The sequence below is a fragment of the Apodemus sylvaticus genome, chromosome 6, assembly GCF_947179515.1.
Source record: "Apodemus sylvaticus chromosome 6, mApoSyl1.1, whole genome shotgun sequence".
Lineage (NCBI taxonomy): Eukaryota > Metazoa > Chordata > Mammalia > Rodentia > Muridae > Apodemus > Apodemus sylvaticus.
Window position 1 is genome coordinate 70246410 of NC_067477.1, and position 16918 is coordinate 70263327.

The 16918-nt window shown below is 32.6% G+C and overlaps 1 protein-coding gene across 4 annotated transcripts in view; it reads right to left on the bottom strand.

Annotated features, from left to right (window-relative positions):
* Positions 1–816: 816 nt before the first annotated feature.
* Positions 817–16918, bottom strand: part of Arhgap5 (Rho GTPase activating protein 5) — a 69863-nt gene continuing 53761 nt past the window's right edge. For all 4 annotated transcript variants that reach the window (XM_052185867.1, XM_052185866.1, XM_052185868.1 and 1 more), the window contains exons 4-7: positions 12393–12470; positions 9937–10068; positions 7507–7612; positions 817–3459 (exon numbers count right to left, since the gene is read on the bottom strand). In XM_052185867.1, the coding sequence (XP_052041827.1) occupies positions 3132–3459; positions 7507–7612; positions 9937–10068; positions 12393–12470 (644 nt within the window). In that variant the 3' untranslated portion in view covers positions 817–3131. The remainder of the gene's footprint in view (positions 3460–7506; positions 7613–9936; positions 10069–12392; positions 12471–16918) is intronic.

Consider the following 16918-nt stretch of genomic DNA (forward strand, 5'->3'; position numbering starts at 1 on the left):
TAGCATCATAATTGTTACTCAGTAATAAACTAAAAATAATCATGGAAGCTAAAACCTAAGATTTCATTTTATATGTTCCCTTTGTTTATATCTAAGAGATATTAGAAAGTAGATTTCAGTACCTCAAAACCAAAAACAAACAAACAAACAAACAAAAAACCAAAACCAAAAAAACACCAAACTAAACCAAATCAACCAACCAAACGACCAAAAAGTCTTTAATATTTATATAGTGTATAGAAAAAAAAAAGGTCTGCATTTTTTTAGGTAAATTAGATTGCTGTTACCTATAGTATTTAGTGTGAATGTTAATGGGCAGGGGAGAAGTACTACTGAAAATATCACTTTAAACATATATATTGTACCTAAAATTTTGTTTTTAGGATATCTGTATACATTGTACCTGGAATTTTGTTCTTAGGATATCTGCATACCTTGACAAGTGATTAACAAATAGAATTTGACTTCTGAAAAATATCTACTAAAAGCCTGAAACAGAGATCCCTCTATACTTATATTATCTGTTAGGCATATTCTGGAATAAGCACTGAACTTTAAATTAAACAATGGCAATGTGTATAGATGGACTATTTTTAATATTGTGAATGTCAAATGTTGACCCATTATTTTAAGACTATCTACTATTCTTTAAACCCATTAAGTCTCATATACACATGTATATGTGTGTCCCTAACCAGTGCAATGTTACAAGCAACAAATTATTTAATTATGTTATTCTCTTAGAATTACTATTCTAATATTTAAAAACATACCTATACCCTTGGCCAAAAACAAACACAAGTCAGTGTAACAGACTGAGCTTTAAACCATACTTTAATTTTCAATATCTGTAATCTAGTAGTAAAATGAACCAGATGTAGAATATTTAAGTGATTCACTATGTAGTGTGTCAAATCAATTATAGAATGCATAGAAAAGTAAGATCAGTTTTGGAAGAGGTTTAAGGTGGTTAATGTGGAAACTTATAAATGCTAATTTTAATAACAAAAATAGTTTTAAATGTAAATGAATGTTAAATTAACACATTATAAAAGATAATAGCTTAAATAAACTGGGACTCACATATTACAATAGTAAAGTTAGGACAGAATGAACCAAAGATATGAACATTTCTGAAAATTCTCTTGTAAGCCTACTTCCAATAGAAATAGTCAGGCTTTTATCCTGTACATAGTTGATGCTTTGTCTATACCATTTATAGTAGAAAAATAAATTCTTTAGCAACCTAGAAACAGTTTATAAAACTCTTAAAGTTTAATTTTCTTTGCCAGACATGCCAATGTTAAACTGACAGCTATAAATTAAAGCTATATAGACAATAGGTATAAGTAATATAGAACAAGTTAAGAATACTACATTTACCGGATATTTTTTTTTTTTAAAATTACTGTACTTTCTTAAATTCCTGTGTGCTTTGCAATAGGAATAATAGGGTCTTTGTTCTCTTAGAAAAGATAATAACACAAGATAATTTATAATATACATGTACTTCAATAGTAGCCGGTTCATGTTGACATCTTGGTTGAAATTGGAAGTACAATACCTAACATATAACAATTGAGAAAGAATATTTTAAGACAAAATGGAGCAAATCAAACTCTTAGGAGCCTTGAATCGCAAAATCATGAATTTACTATAATACAAATAAGGAAACCTTAAAATTGAGATATAAAGATTACAACATTGACCAAAGAATTTCTTTACTACACAAAATATGACCCAGCAGTAAAAAGCAAACCACTTTTCCTTTTCCAGTAAAACAAATGATATGGGTTTGATAATAAAATAATTTTGAATATAGCCCAACTAAATTTAACTATCACTCAGTCAGAAAGTTTTATCATAATTTAGTGTTCTGGTTGTATTTTCACTAACAAAATATTTAACCCCTAAAGCAGCAGTCATTTATAGCAACTCTGGTACCAACAGCAAAAGGGAGAAAACTGGTTTAAAAAATGGTGCAAAAGCCATTCTGGATTGTAGAACAACACATCACAGAAAGAATATGAATACAAGTTTGTGATTTTATATATACATACTCCAAGGAGTCTGTCAGTACCCAAAGTATTTTTATTGCTGTATTAGCAATGGAATTTTTTGGGATATATTCTCAAGGGCCACATAAAAATAGATTCAAGGAACAGATTAAATTGAAATCCTAGATTAAATGTTTGGTTTAAAGAACTTTCTACAACAAACTTCATGTTTATGTATGAAAAGTTATATAACCTTATATGAAAATGTCATGGAGTATTTTTCTACACTATACTAAATGTATTCCCCAAGAGGGAAAAATTAAAATATCTAAAATATATTAGATTAAGATTATAAGACCATCATAGATCTTTTGAACATGCATCTGTTTACAGAATTAGCCATGTATACAAAATGTATCTTTCATTACAGATCATAAAGAAATGAGTTGGTGACAACCATTCTTTACATCACATTATCACCTCACTTTAACCACAAGAGTGTCCTTGGTATGTGAGTAAGAGAAACAGGTTCATTCACTCCTTATCAAATCACCCACAGATTTACTTAGAAGATGAAGGTGCAGAAATGTGAAATATGTTACATGTATTTTTTTTCTTTCTTCCAAACATCCCAAGCATGGCATAGTAACCTGAAATTAAAAAATACTTAACTGGGCTTTAGTTATCTATACAGACTGCTGGAATTAGGTCCCCAAATTAGCAATCAAATAACAAAACCAGCCATAAAGCAGGCTGAAAGCATTAAACATTTCATATATGAGTTTTTAAATCATTTAATTTCTATAGAAAAATTGTATTCACAATATAACGTGACAGAAATTGCCACAGGAATGATATACTGATTGCAATAAGGTTGCATGCAGCAGCAGCTTTGCATTTTTATAACTATTTTTTGTTTGTTTATAAAAATTAAACCTCTCCAGTCATGCTTACCACATGTTTTTAGATTCATAATGTAACTGATAGGGAATACCATATAGTTCAAAGAGAAAATGTCTCATCATTTTGATGTGGATTATCTGTATGAAACATGAAATACACTACTAACCCCTGAAACATGCATGTCTAGATTTGTTTTTGTCCAATTTCAGGCCATCTGCAATCACATTCTATTTATATAATACCAAGAGGATCTGTCTGTAATTGTGGTTGAATTAGCTGAGGTTGCAATGGTGGTGGCAACTGAAGTGGTACCATTGATTCCACCAGTTGTCCTGGATTTGAAGTTGGTGGAGGAGCCACAGTGTTCACAGTTTCTACAATTTCTCCATTGTAAAAGAAAAACTGGCACTGCTGAATAAATGTTTCAACGACAGATTGATGGATTTTAGTGGTAGACAGAAACTCCCGATTTTCAAAATCAGGTCTCATCAAAGTTGGCCAAAAACAGATGGATAAGTTGTCTGCTGTCATTAGGTTGATTTTATTTTGCTGACTAACCCTGAAATTATAAAACAGGAGAAAAATAAAAAGAAATCAGAAATCATTGCAATTACAGATTCTCAAAGCTAGTTTTTCATTCATGCCAATTTTATCTTCCAATTAAATTTTTTCTTAGCATTCTATTTTCAATTATATCTTAAAACAAGAAAGCAATCAATACATATTTTCGTTAGACAGTCTATAAGATGTTGCTTGTACCCCAAGTCTTAAAAGCTTTACAAATAGAGGTCTTTTCAATTTGAAAAAAAAAAAATCCTTTTCTTCTATGTTAAGAAGGCCAAGAAACAAACATTATTTGCATCTACGTTTTTAGACTACTCTGGGAAACTAAGAAATAAATCAGGGTATGTCATCTCTTTTAAACCATCTTTGGAAAACCTAGGCTAACCTATCCAGCCAAGAATATTTTTAACTTTCAAGAAAGTTAGCTCCTAGCAGACTATGAGCGATCTTTTAAAAAAGTAAGCATTTTGCACAATATTAAAATGAATTTTTATCTGTAAGACAACACTCAATAAATTCTACTTTAAAATGACTCATGATTCAACATCAATTAATAAATGGCCATTGAGTATTAAATGATTTTTATCCAGTCCTTTAAATATGTGAGCAAGCACTATCATTGTCTCGAGTAAGCAAGACACATGAGAAGCTAACCTTAAAGACGTAAACTAAGACTTATTACATTAAGAGAGATAGGCAGAAAAAAATGTTCAGATAGCACAGCAGGAAAATCTTTACAACTAAAAAAGAAAACAAACAAAAACCACCAAGTGATAGGAAACTCCCAGACACAGAAATCGCTTATCTAAAGTAAAATATGTAGCCAAACATTGTGTTCTAATTAAAAGAGACTGAACTGAAACAGTCACAATAAAGTCAACCATTTCTTAATTAAGTAGTAGGCAGTATGTTCAGTGTGGTATTTCTATGTAGCAGTCAAGTGCTAGGCTCTGAGATTACCTACAAAGGATACAGTATGAAGTCTAACTGAAGATACTGTATCAGAAATTTGGTTAACCAGGGAAAGCTTCATGGATAAAGGAAAAATGTGGATGTAGGAAGAATGGTAATAAGGAAGGGAAAGTGAGTTATAACAGTGGCTGTAGCATTTATTAGAACCTTCTGGTGGGCTTGTTAAATATAAACTGCGAGTGACAATCTGATGTTTGTGATTTATTATGTCTGTGGTGAGGCCGAATAACAAACACAGATTCCTCATAAATTCTCAGATAGCTGCTGTTGGGTACTATACTCTCAAATTACTGGCAGCATGTTAAGATTTGCCACAAATTGACATTCCTAGATACCTCCTATTATTAATAGTTCTTAGTTAACTGCTGTTTATGAGAAAAGGGAAGGGAAGAATAACCACTTAGTACAACTAGCGTTAATCGTTTTTGAGTCTATCCTATAGAAATAAAGGACTCTTTGGGCTTAGAGAGATGGCTTAGCAGTTAAGAATACTTGTTACTCTTGAAGAGAACCCAAGTTCAGAGCCCATCACCCACATTGTGATCCATAACTATCTAGAACTCTAGATTCAGGGCAACTGATGCCCACTAATGACCACCACAGCTATCAGAAACACAGGTGGGGCATACACACACACATACACATACACACACACACACACACACACACACACACACACACACACAAACACACACACACACACACAAAACATTCAAAATAAAAAACATCTAAAAATCTTTATGTAAAAATGTTTTAGAAAGATCATCTTGGCACAAAAATCAAGGGAGGGTAAAAATAAAAGTTGGCAAAGAACAACTGTTAAGACTAGTAGTTTCTGAATGAGAAACAGTAAATAAAGTTGTGATAAGGGAAAGAAAATGGGAAAATAATTAGGAAAAAATGGACTTGATACTCACTGTATATGAAAAGTAGAGAATCACTCCACATTTTAACTACAATCTTGTCAATCTGTAAAACTATGTATTTCTCTTTCTCCTAGAAATCTAGTCCCATAAAGGCTTTGACTATTTTGTTCACTGTTATATGTCCTCAGAGAATATACAGCATTAAAAAAAAAATAATAATAAGGCTTTACCAAGTTACAGTCTAGCTCCTAGCTACCTTCAGCTGCCAAAGTGACTTCAGGATACTTTATCAAACAGAGATGCCTGTGGGTATGTCTGTGGGCTATTTTCTTGCCCAAAGATTCATGTAGTAGGGCCTAGCCCACTGTGAATGTGCTAGGCAAAGAGTGCTGGGCTGTATAAAAAAAGTTAGCTGAGCAGGAGTTAGAGAGCAAACCAGTAACAGCATTTCTCTACAGATTCTGCTTCAGTTCTTGTCTTACATTTACCTTTAATGATGTGGGAAACATAAGCCAAAACCCCCCTTTTTTTTCTCTAAGTTGCTTTTAGCTATGGTATTTATCACACTAATTCAAAAGAAAACTATAACTGTACAGTAGATTATTTCTTTTAAAACTGAAGTCTAAATAGCTTATGGTCTATTTTCCAATAAAGGATACAAATCATATAATGCCTTTTCCATTAAAGAGTGTAGTCTCCTAATAAAAAATAGTATGTATAATGAAAAAAGATTTATATATTCTGAAAGAAAAACTTTTTTAATGATTATACAGACTAAAGCTAGTCAATGAGTCATAGTGTGAACAGTACTGTCTTGGTATAACCTGGCATTGTCATTGTTCCTCCATCTTTTTTTACTGTTCCTATTTTATTTATTTATTTATTTATTTATTTATTTATTTATTTATTTATTTATTTATTTATTTATTTATTTATTTATTTATTTATTTCCTGATAGGGTTTCTCTGCGTAGCTCTGGCTGTCCTGGAACTCACTCTGTAGACCAGGCTGGCCTCGATCTCAGAAATCTACCTGCCTCTGCCTCCCAAGTGCTGGGATTAAATGCGTGTGCCACCACTGCCCAGCTCCCATTCTTATTTTGGTCAATCCAAATAAACCTCCTCTTTGTGTTCTTCATGCATCAAACATGCTTTTGCCTGTTCTGCTTATTTTTTACATAGCCAAAGATAGATCCAGAATACAGTATTTAAGATAACTTTGAAGGTGGGACGTTATTATGATTCTCTGAAAATACTCTGCCCTGTCATCTTTTCATAATCCTTTAAATAAAGTCCAATTTTTAATTCAGTCTGATATGTTCACAAAGTATCACCAATCTCTATATTAAGGTCTAAATCTTCTATATACCTTGTTTACAAAACACCAACCATTACTATATTAAGTTGACATTTTTTAAAATAGGGGACTTGGAAGAAGGGTTCTAAAGATAGTATAATTTTATATATCACACTGACAGCAATAATAAAACTTTAAAAGAACAGATTAAAATGTACTTCATTTGGGTTTTATGATTATTGCAGTCTATTTTCTTATGGTAGGGATCATACTCAGGGTTCCCAGAATTTAGGCAAATGTTCCACCACTGAGCCACGTAACTCTGCAGAATTCTTTAAGTTGACATTATAGATTTTTTTGAATAAACATTGTGTCAAAGTTTATTTTTACTTATATTTGTGCAAATAAAAATATAAACAAGTAATAATTAAAAAAAAAACCTACCCAAATCAAAACCAAAAACACCTATTTAGTCTTCAGAACAACTTCATGAAGTACTATTTTTCTCATTTTTATAACTTAACAATGGGTAATTTGTCTAAGGTTATGATTATAACAACATTGCAAACTGACACTTATATGACTAGATTGTCTGAGCTAGTCTTAAGACTCTACACAAGAGTACTAAAGAAAACTTGTGAAAAAAAATTACATTGTTGGGGTGAGTATATAGGACAGTGAAAGTGCTTGCCTAGTATATGGAAAGCCTGGGTTTAATTCCTAGTACAATAACTAGACAAACACAGAAACAAACACTGATCATATCTGCAAAATAGTAGCCATATAGATATGAATTAGAACATGTAGACAGCCATTACAAAGAACTCAAATGGAACCTTGTGCCTAGTCTGTATTCCCTTATAAAGGTTACAGGTCTGAAACACAAAGTGCATTTTATTTGCAAGTACCTGTTTAGATGTGTTATCACATATCTGAATACATCATAGTTTACAGGATGAAATTTCTTAACAATTTCTTTCAAGGCATGAAGGCGTTCTGTTTTATCTGGGATTTCTGTAAGAGAAATTTTTGGGTAAAATTATTAAACTTACAAATATCTGATAAAAATAACCAGTTAATATGTACTATACTATTAAGACTGTTTGAAGTACACACATACACACATACACACACACACACACAACTAGAAATTTATTTAAAATTACCTAATTACTTAAAAGGATGTTAGTCTCTTTAATATTCCTGCTACATATAGAATTTCAGGCTTTATGGGCACAACTACTCAGTCCTACAGTTAAACAACAAAAGCAGTCAGTTATAGACAACATGTAATAAATGAATAATGGGTATCTTCCAAGAAATTCTGAAACACACTTTTTCTTTTTTTTATTTTAATGTGTCATGAAATCTTTCTTCTAGGGGGCTGGAGAGATGGCTCAGAGGTTGAGCACTGGCTGTTCTTCCAGAGGTCCTGAGTCAATTCCCAGCAACCACATGGTGGCTCACAATCAACTGTAATAGGATCTGATGCCCTCTTCTGGTGTGTCTGAAGAGAGCAAAAGTGTAGTCATACAAATAAATAAATCTTTAAAAAAATTTTTTCTTCTAATAAAAGTTAAGAGACTTCCAAAACCAGTGATAGGCATAATATAGCCCCGATGCCACAGTTATCCATAGTTTACTTACTTGTAATCTCCTCTACCAAAATATTTCCTTTACAGGTAGCACATATATTCAATATAGTTATTTTCCAAGTTTATGCAATTATAAAACAGGACAACTAGACTACAGTATTGCAACAAATGGGAGATAAGAGATTTATTTTTTGTTCTTTCGCCTTCGTGTCATGGTAGAATTATCAAGTAGTAAAAATTCTCATTTGTCACATTTTCCTTGTAAGCTAGGCCTTTCCAAGGCTAGTGTTTATGACCAAGAAGTAACATCTGGGAATATGTAGATTGTGACAATATATTGCAAGTTTTAAACAATTGTTGCTTTTTAAAGAGAGATTTTATTTTAAAGATTTTTATTTTTTATTTTTATAATTTTTTTTTCTTTTTTTCCAGAGCTGAGGACTGAACCCAGGGCCTTGTGCTTGCTAGGCAAGCACTCTACCACTAAGCTAAATCCCCAACCCCTATTTTTATAATCTTAATGTATGTCTTTGTAGGGAGGGTTATGTTACACAAGTGCGGGTCCCCTAGAAGTAAAGACAACAGGGTTAGACCATCTGGAACCAGTTGGTTGTGAGCTACCTGGCACAGGGCTAGAAACTGAACTCAGGTCTTCCACAAGAGCAGGAAGTGCTCTTAACTGTTGAGCCATCTCTCTAGACCCCCTTTAAAATATATTTTTCCTTTCTACACTTCTCCAGTTCATGTGTGTAGAGGTAGGAGAGGGGAAAGTCATGTGCCACAATGCATGTAACAGGTCACGGGATGACCTATTGAAACGGTTTCTCTCCTCTCACCATGTGTATTTGGGGCTTGAACTCAAGAGTGCCAGGCTTGGTGGCAAGCACCTTTACCTACGGAGACACCTTGCTGGCTCAGAACTGTATTTTAACTAAAAAACAAACAACTACCAACTTTTAAAATAAAAGTAATCTCATTTAAAAGAATTAAGACATATTAAATGGAAAAACCTAGAAATTACATTAATTTTAGCCACAATGCAAATTAGGCACTAGGTTACTTGATATCCAAATGGACTTAGATTCTATTTTCCAGATAAATATGTGCATGCCAGAAATATTGAGTGTCAAATTGATGTCAAATTAGGAATATACTTTGAATCAAGTACTATGTCTTTCTGCCATACTTGCCCACCCTAAATTACTTAGTAATTTTAATTTTTCTGATCTTTTAGGCACATTTAAATTATCTAGCAAGCAAGTATGAAGACCTAAGTTCAGATTCCACCACCCTAATGTAAAAAGCTGGATCATGGATAGCTTCTTGTAAGCCTAGGACTGCAAGGGAAAGAGGAAGAGACAGCAGGATCCTAGCACTTACTGGCTGCCAAACTCTATGGCGGCAGTGGGAGGGCGAGAGGGAGATCAGACCTGACTTGGAATAAGGTGGACAGTAATAAAACAGGACATCCAACATCCTCTTCTGGTCTCAGTGCACACTCTCTCTGCCCCTCATTATCTGTGAGAGTAGCTAAAAACAAAACCCCTAAGGTCATTTTATGGGGACCCTGATTCTATTAAATTTGGTGTATACCTTTAAGACATAGTTTCTTATAAAGTGAATTTTTAACTATAAATTCTAGTGCATAGATGATTCTGGCAAAACAATATTCAAAAACACCATCATCACTCTTCCTCACCCCAGCACCCCTCACTCTTGGTTTAAAAAAAAGTTTCTGCTTACTTGATGCTTCCAATAGCTCTGGGTGGAGTGAATATGGAATCAAAGGATCTGGTAGATCAGCAAAGAAAGCTTTGAGAGCTCCAGCTACAGCATTTACTGTCACTTCCATTGATGCTAGATTGATATTATGATCTATAAGACAAAAATCAAAATTTAATTGAGAGAATGAAATTTTTACTTATTACTGGTTAATGGTAAACTCAATGGGTACTTTTCTACCAAAAGACATTTCTCATTAATTACCTTTCTTCACAGGCCAGCAACAGACAACCCCATGCAGAAAGCATTTTATCAACAAACTCTGTATCTTACATACCAGCATATAGTGCATTAAAGAATTTTAATAATGCTGCTTTTCTAATTTCCGTTTATACACAGACTATTTAAAAGACCATAAAAAATCCAGACAATACAGATTACGTATCTTGATTCTAATTTGGACCTTTAAACTCTACTTTGTAATGTTGTAAATAAATAGGTTGAATAATTTATCAGTAAAGGGCTGATTTAAAGAACAAGAAAGGAACATGCTAAAGGTCTATCATAAGGTTTATTTGACATTAACAAGTCACTTTAAGTATAAAAATATAGATCAGAAAAAATTATCCCATGACTTTACAGACAATCATTAATTTTTATCATGTTTCATTTGAGTTTTTTATGATCACTTAAAGAAAACATGACCATTTTATACATCTCATTAGCCTCATATTTATTCTTTCATTTCTACTGTGTGATGAAAAAAAATGAGATTTAGAAAGATTAACTTGCCTAAGGCAGACAGTAAGTGGCAAGATTAAAAAATAAAAACCCTAAATTAAATTCAAGAGCCCCAACTATTACTCTGCCCTCTTCACTGAAAGTGAAATTGTACCAACTGGACATGATAAAATATAGTTTCTCTAATATTTCTTAAAAATAGAGAGTATTTTTGGAAACATAGCATACTTTTTTTTTACACATGTATACACCACTCAGTGATATTTTGCCATTTTAACAAACATAATTATTCTACCTCATGACAATATTCAACATTCATAGACACATGGGTGGTTCCCCTCCTCTCTTTAAAATTATAAATACTGCAACAAATGCCTTAAGCAAGTTCATGCAAAAGCTTTTAGAATGTAAATGCAAATTCCTTGAAGTAGAATTTCTAAAACAAAGGAATTTGAACTTTAACATTCACAAACTACCTTTCAAAATGTACCCACAACAGGTATACAAAGTGTGTTTGCCTACGTTACCAACACTTTTTCACTGATAATAAATACAATCTTAAAATAAAAATTTGTCAATGTTAGGGGTTAAGTATATTTTCAAATATATACTAATAGTTTAATCTATACGATAGTAAGTCCATACTTTCTTGAAAATTTTGTTTTTCTATTCTCATGGAGAATTTTTACATTTTTAGGCTGTCATAATTGATATTCACTTATGCTTCCTAGGTTCCTTATCAAACTTAGGCCATTTCCAGTCAAAGACTATAAAAATATTCACTTACTTCCCCCTAGTAATTTTCATTTTTTAGTTTTATCTTTGATCACACATGGAGTTCCTTACTAGTCAGGAATTTATGAATTTGCTCCTAAAGATTAGTTGTCTGTTACATTAAAAAAGCACTGTTATATAGTACTGTTTTTGATAAAATAGTTACTAGTACATCATATGTAAATTTACTGCCTTTTTAATTCCAGCACTGGCTTTATAAATTCTGTTATTGTTTTAAGATAGCTTATTGGATTAAAAATATAAAGTAGGGTAAGAAACAGTACACAGACCATATTATATCATAGCTTACCTCAAAAAATTTGCTTTACCTGAATCCCTGTAGTCTTAGCATAATGAAAGATTCTTATTTCTAAACAAGACCATTTTATTGCTTACAATAGACTATTTCAATTCTGAGTATTCTCTTTTCAATATGTTCTTTCTTGTCTTCTAGTCTTCACACATTAAAATATAAATATACTATACTTTCTTTACCCACTGTCTCAAATCTTTTATTCTAAATGTATTTTTAAGTTGGATATTTCCCACTTTCTCCTATAATTGCCTAATATCAACATTCCTTAGAAGACTAAAATAATCAATATTTTATTTTTGCCTCTCTCCCTCCCTTTTTTAAATATAATATTTCACTCTGCAGCCTTAGGTGTCATGGAACTCAGAGATCCTCCTGCCTCTGCCTCCTCAGTGCTAGGAATAAAGTTATGCACCAACCATGTCAGGCTCAGTATTTTCTTGTTAGTGCTAAGACAGACCTTTCCCCTTTCTTCTATATTTTTTACTGTGGCAATTACTATACATTTAATATTTCTAATTACATTTTAAAATGCTTTACTCTCTATATCCATTTCAATAAGTTTCAAATAAAAACAGCAACTTTCCCACTGTAAAATTCTAACATGGAAAACAGACAGTAAGACAATTTTATTTTGCAATTATATTACCTTGATCAAACTGCTTTTGAATGTTGTCTTGATCAGTTTTATTTCCACTAACACGGTATAGTCCTTCAGTACATAATCCTAAGAAATTAAAACATATTTTAAACACATATATCTGTACTGAAGAATATCTTTAGCAACCAGTCAAAATGTGACTACTGATTATCGAAATATTAGAAAACTGATGTCTAGCAGGGTCTTTGCACAGAACAACATACTATTTTTCTATTGGTCTGGTTAAAAGTACTTCATGCTTTACAAAGTATTATACTAGGAAAAAACTCTCAGAAATCCGTGAAGATAAAATAAAAATTTACTGTCAGAAAAATTATGATGACAAGGTCATAGTTATAAAAATTATTAGTTATTATTGACACAACCAACATGAGTTAGTCTTATAAATACTCAGGTTATATAGTAGAAACCAGATTATATCTTATGTGATGATACATGTCTATAATCATAGTCCTTGGGAAATGGAGGCATAAAGATCACAAGATTAGAGCCAATCCTGGTTCAATAGCAAAAATCTGTCTCAAAAAATAAACAAGTACTCAGACTGGAAAGATCGTTCAGGGGTTGAGAGCACTGACTGCTCTTCTGGAGGTCCTGAGTTCAAATCTCAGCAACCATATGGTGGCTCACAACCATCTGTAATGGGATCTGATGTCCTCTTCTGGTGTGTCTGAAGACAGCTACAGTGTACTTAAAAAAAATTAAACAAGTAAAAATAAAAAAATGAAGGAAGGAAACCAGAAACAAAAGAATATACTTAACTTATGACATCCTAAAGCAAGGAATTCTTAGCTAAAATATAGGTAAACATTTGTCAAAAGCAATTGTTTCTGGTGGCTAGAAAATCAGGAAAGAAAAAAAAAAGTGATGAAGATGGTTTTATATCTTCACAGGTATATGTAAAATGTAAAACTTGTAAAATCAGTGTACCTTTTTCTATGTAACTCATGTCCTTAAAAAGAAAAATAACTATAAGCAAATACTTAACACTCTACAATCAGGGGCTGGTGAGATGGCTCAATGGATAAAGTGCTTGCCATGCAATTCTGAGGACCAGAGTTCCAATCCCCAAAACCAGGTGGGTGTGGCAGCCACCCATAAGTTACCATTCTGGAGGTAGACTGGAATTTCTAGGGCACGCTGGCTAGCTAGATTAGATAGAATTAGCAAGGTCTAGGTTCAGTGAAAGACCCTATTTCAATCAGAAGAGAGTGATTAAGGATGACACTAGATATTAACTTTGGGACCCTACATCCATACAACACACAGGTGAGCTATAGAACATATGAATGAATAAATGAATGAATTAATGAATGAACGAACACAACACACACACACACACCAAACTCATCCACAACCAGATGAGATTAGCATCAATCATTAGGGGAGAGACTAATTGAAATAAGAGAACTAGTTTCCCTAATGAAATATCACATGTAGATGTAGTATTAGTGCTTGCCACCATTTTCTACCCCACAAAAATCAGTCTCATATAGCAGTTAAACTAATGCCTTATAAAAAAAGCCAAAACAAAAACTCTTATATTAACTGAAATATGAAACAGGTAAATTAGAAAAGAAGAAAAAAAAAACAGGCCTAATCTCTTCCCTTTTAGATTGAAGCATGTTAATACTATAAACAATAATATCCTTAAGGAACATATTGCTACTTAATGTTAAGGATTTAATAGCTAATTCTTTGAAAGCAAGTGCCAGTAGATTTTTTTCAACTCCTGGGGAGACACTGCATTTCAGGGACTACTTGGCAATGCCTAGAAATACTTTTAGGTGTGATAACTAGAGAAAGAAGTATATTAGCTATTTTATCATTGCTATGAAAAAATACCCACTAGAAACAACTTAAGAAAAAATGATTTTTATTTGTGGTTCACTGAGGGTAAGGTCCATCAAGATAAGTAAGTCACATGAGCAGGGACAGAAGGCAGCTGACTGCATTACGTCTAATGTCGGGAAGTGGAAGGTGGTGGTGGGAGGGAACAGAAACCAATGCAAAGCTTATCTTCTTTTTACTCAGTCTGGAATACTCTCGAGCCTACAGAATGGCTTTCCATCTAATTTAGGGTGGGTCTTCTTACCTCTATTAACATAATGCAGAAATTTCCTCAAATATGCTCATCTCCTAAGTAAGTATATATTAAATCAAGTTGACAATGTTAACTATCAGGGGAACCTACTGAAGTTATTACAATAACAAAACATAAAACAACAAACAATATATAGTTAAGAGCATAAGCCATAAGCATTTCAGCTTTGATTTATAACTTCTCTTTTTGTTATGGTAATTATACCACAAACACACCAATTTATCAGATTTATATTAACTGACATACAATTTGCAAAGATGTAATTTGTGGCAAAAACAGTAAGGGAGTTGTATTTACTTTTGAAACAGTTAAACTGAGTTAAAACACGATCATTAAAAAGTTTAAAATATGCTGCTGGGTATAGTGGTAGTGGTGTATACTTTTAATCCCAACACTTAGGAGGCAGAGGCAGGTGACCTGCATAATGAGTTCTAGGCCAGAACTAGATGGTGAGACTCTTATCTCTAAAAACACCAAGAAAGTTAGGATGATAGTTATAACCTCCTAGTAACAACTAAAAAGCTAAGTTAAACTCTCCTTTTCTCTCTTAATAGATTGATTTAAAAAATAAAAAAAAGATGCAGCCTCTAAGATACCATCACAGGATCAATGGCACAAATATTTGAATGTAAAGAGATGGAAGGCTCATCAAGACATTAGTGCTATAGTATCAGCTACTTAGAAGGCTGAGGAAGGAAGAACAGTTGAACCTAGGGTATTATAATTATACATCACGACCAATCAGGACTTATCCAAGGATAACAAATTCAACCCACAAAAATCAATTAATGTAATAATAGACTGCAGGAGAAATCTACCCTATATAGAAAAAGCATCTGACAGAATTCAGCACCTTCTATGATAAAGTATCAATAAAAGGAAAATATGACTAACATCTAAGAATTTTAGAATAAAATCAGCAGACCAAGGCCAACTTCTGTAGCATGAAGCTTAAATACTACAGACATAAACTGTCTACTTTGTGAAATTATAACAAGTTCCCCAAATTTGGAGAAAGAAATTAATATCCAAAAAGAAGAGGCACTTGGAATCCTAAATAATCAGAGAACCTTGCTCTAACTCTAGTCAATCATAAATACTAAGCAAAGAAATGATAAAGCAAAAACATCAATTCAAACACATCAGAAATTTGTAGCCATAAAAGTCAAGAAATGCTGAAATAATTTCTTTCTAGCCCTGAAAGTAACAGCTAACAAAGATAACTATATCAGCAAAGCTATCCTTTAAAGTTGATAAATAAGGACATTTGAGAAAAAAAAAGTATAAACTAAGGCATATCAAGAACACCACGCCAGCACTGCACAGATACTTACTTAAATATTATAGACGCAGAAAGAAGTCTTGATCATAAGCATGTAAGAAAAATAAATTTTGCAAAAGGAATTCATTATATTCAACACCGAGCAAGAAAACCTTTAATACTCATCGGGAGAAATCAATAACCAATTAATAATTCAACCATATAGAAAATTAATTCCACCCTTCAAAACCAAAGAAATGAGTAAATATCTCTCAAAATAGTAGCCTTATATGTAAATAGCCTCAATTACCAATAAAAACACAGCCACAGACAGTCTGATGAGATAAAAAAACTAACTCTAACCACTGTCTTCATGAAATATGATTCACTAGGAAAGGCACTAGGAAAGGATGGAAAACTATCAAACAAATGAGAACCGAAAAGGAGCTGGTGTATTTATTCTGTGTCTGATAATGTAGACTTTAAACTGAAATTATTCAGAAAAGAGAAAAATTAATCAAGGAAATATAAGTATACATGCAATAAATGGAGTTCCCAATTTTATAATTCAAAAAACCACTAATGATAGACACAAAAGATCAGGTAAATCCCTATACAATAATATGGGTAGTTTCAATAACTCCATCTTATCCCTAAATAGGCCATTCAAATTTAAAGTCAAAGAAACTCAGTGATAAAACCATATACACATACAAAATTTCATTTAGCAGGTGCAGAATACACTGTCTTTTTAGTAGGCCATGGAACCTTCTTTAAATTAGACCACATTCTAGAGCACAGATCAAGTCTTACTAAATACAAAACGATCTAAAATTTTCTATCTTATCCAAACATAAGGCAAGAGAGTAATCAAGAGCAAGAAAAACTTCAGAAACTACATAAATAAAGAGACTGAACAATAACACCTGAAAGACCAGTGGGTAGCTGGCAAGGGGGGTGGACTAAAAAATGTCCTAAACAAATTAAAATGTAAGCATAACTTAAGCAGAACATTGGGGATATAGCTAAGGAAATTCTGAGAAGTATGCTTAAAGCTAAGGGTACTTAAACACCCAGACACATCTTATGGTGATTTGAATGAAAAATGTTCCCTTGATTGGTGGCATCGGTGTATTTTGGTAGTACAGC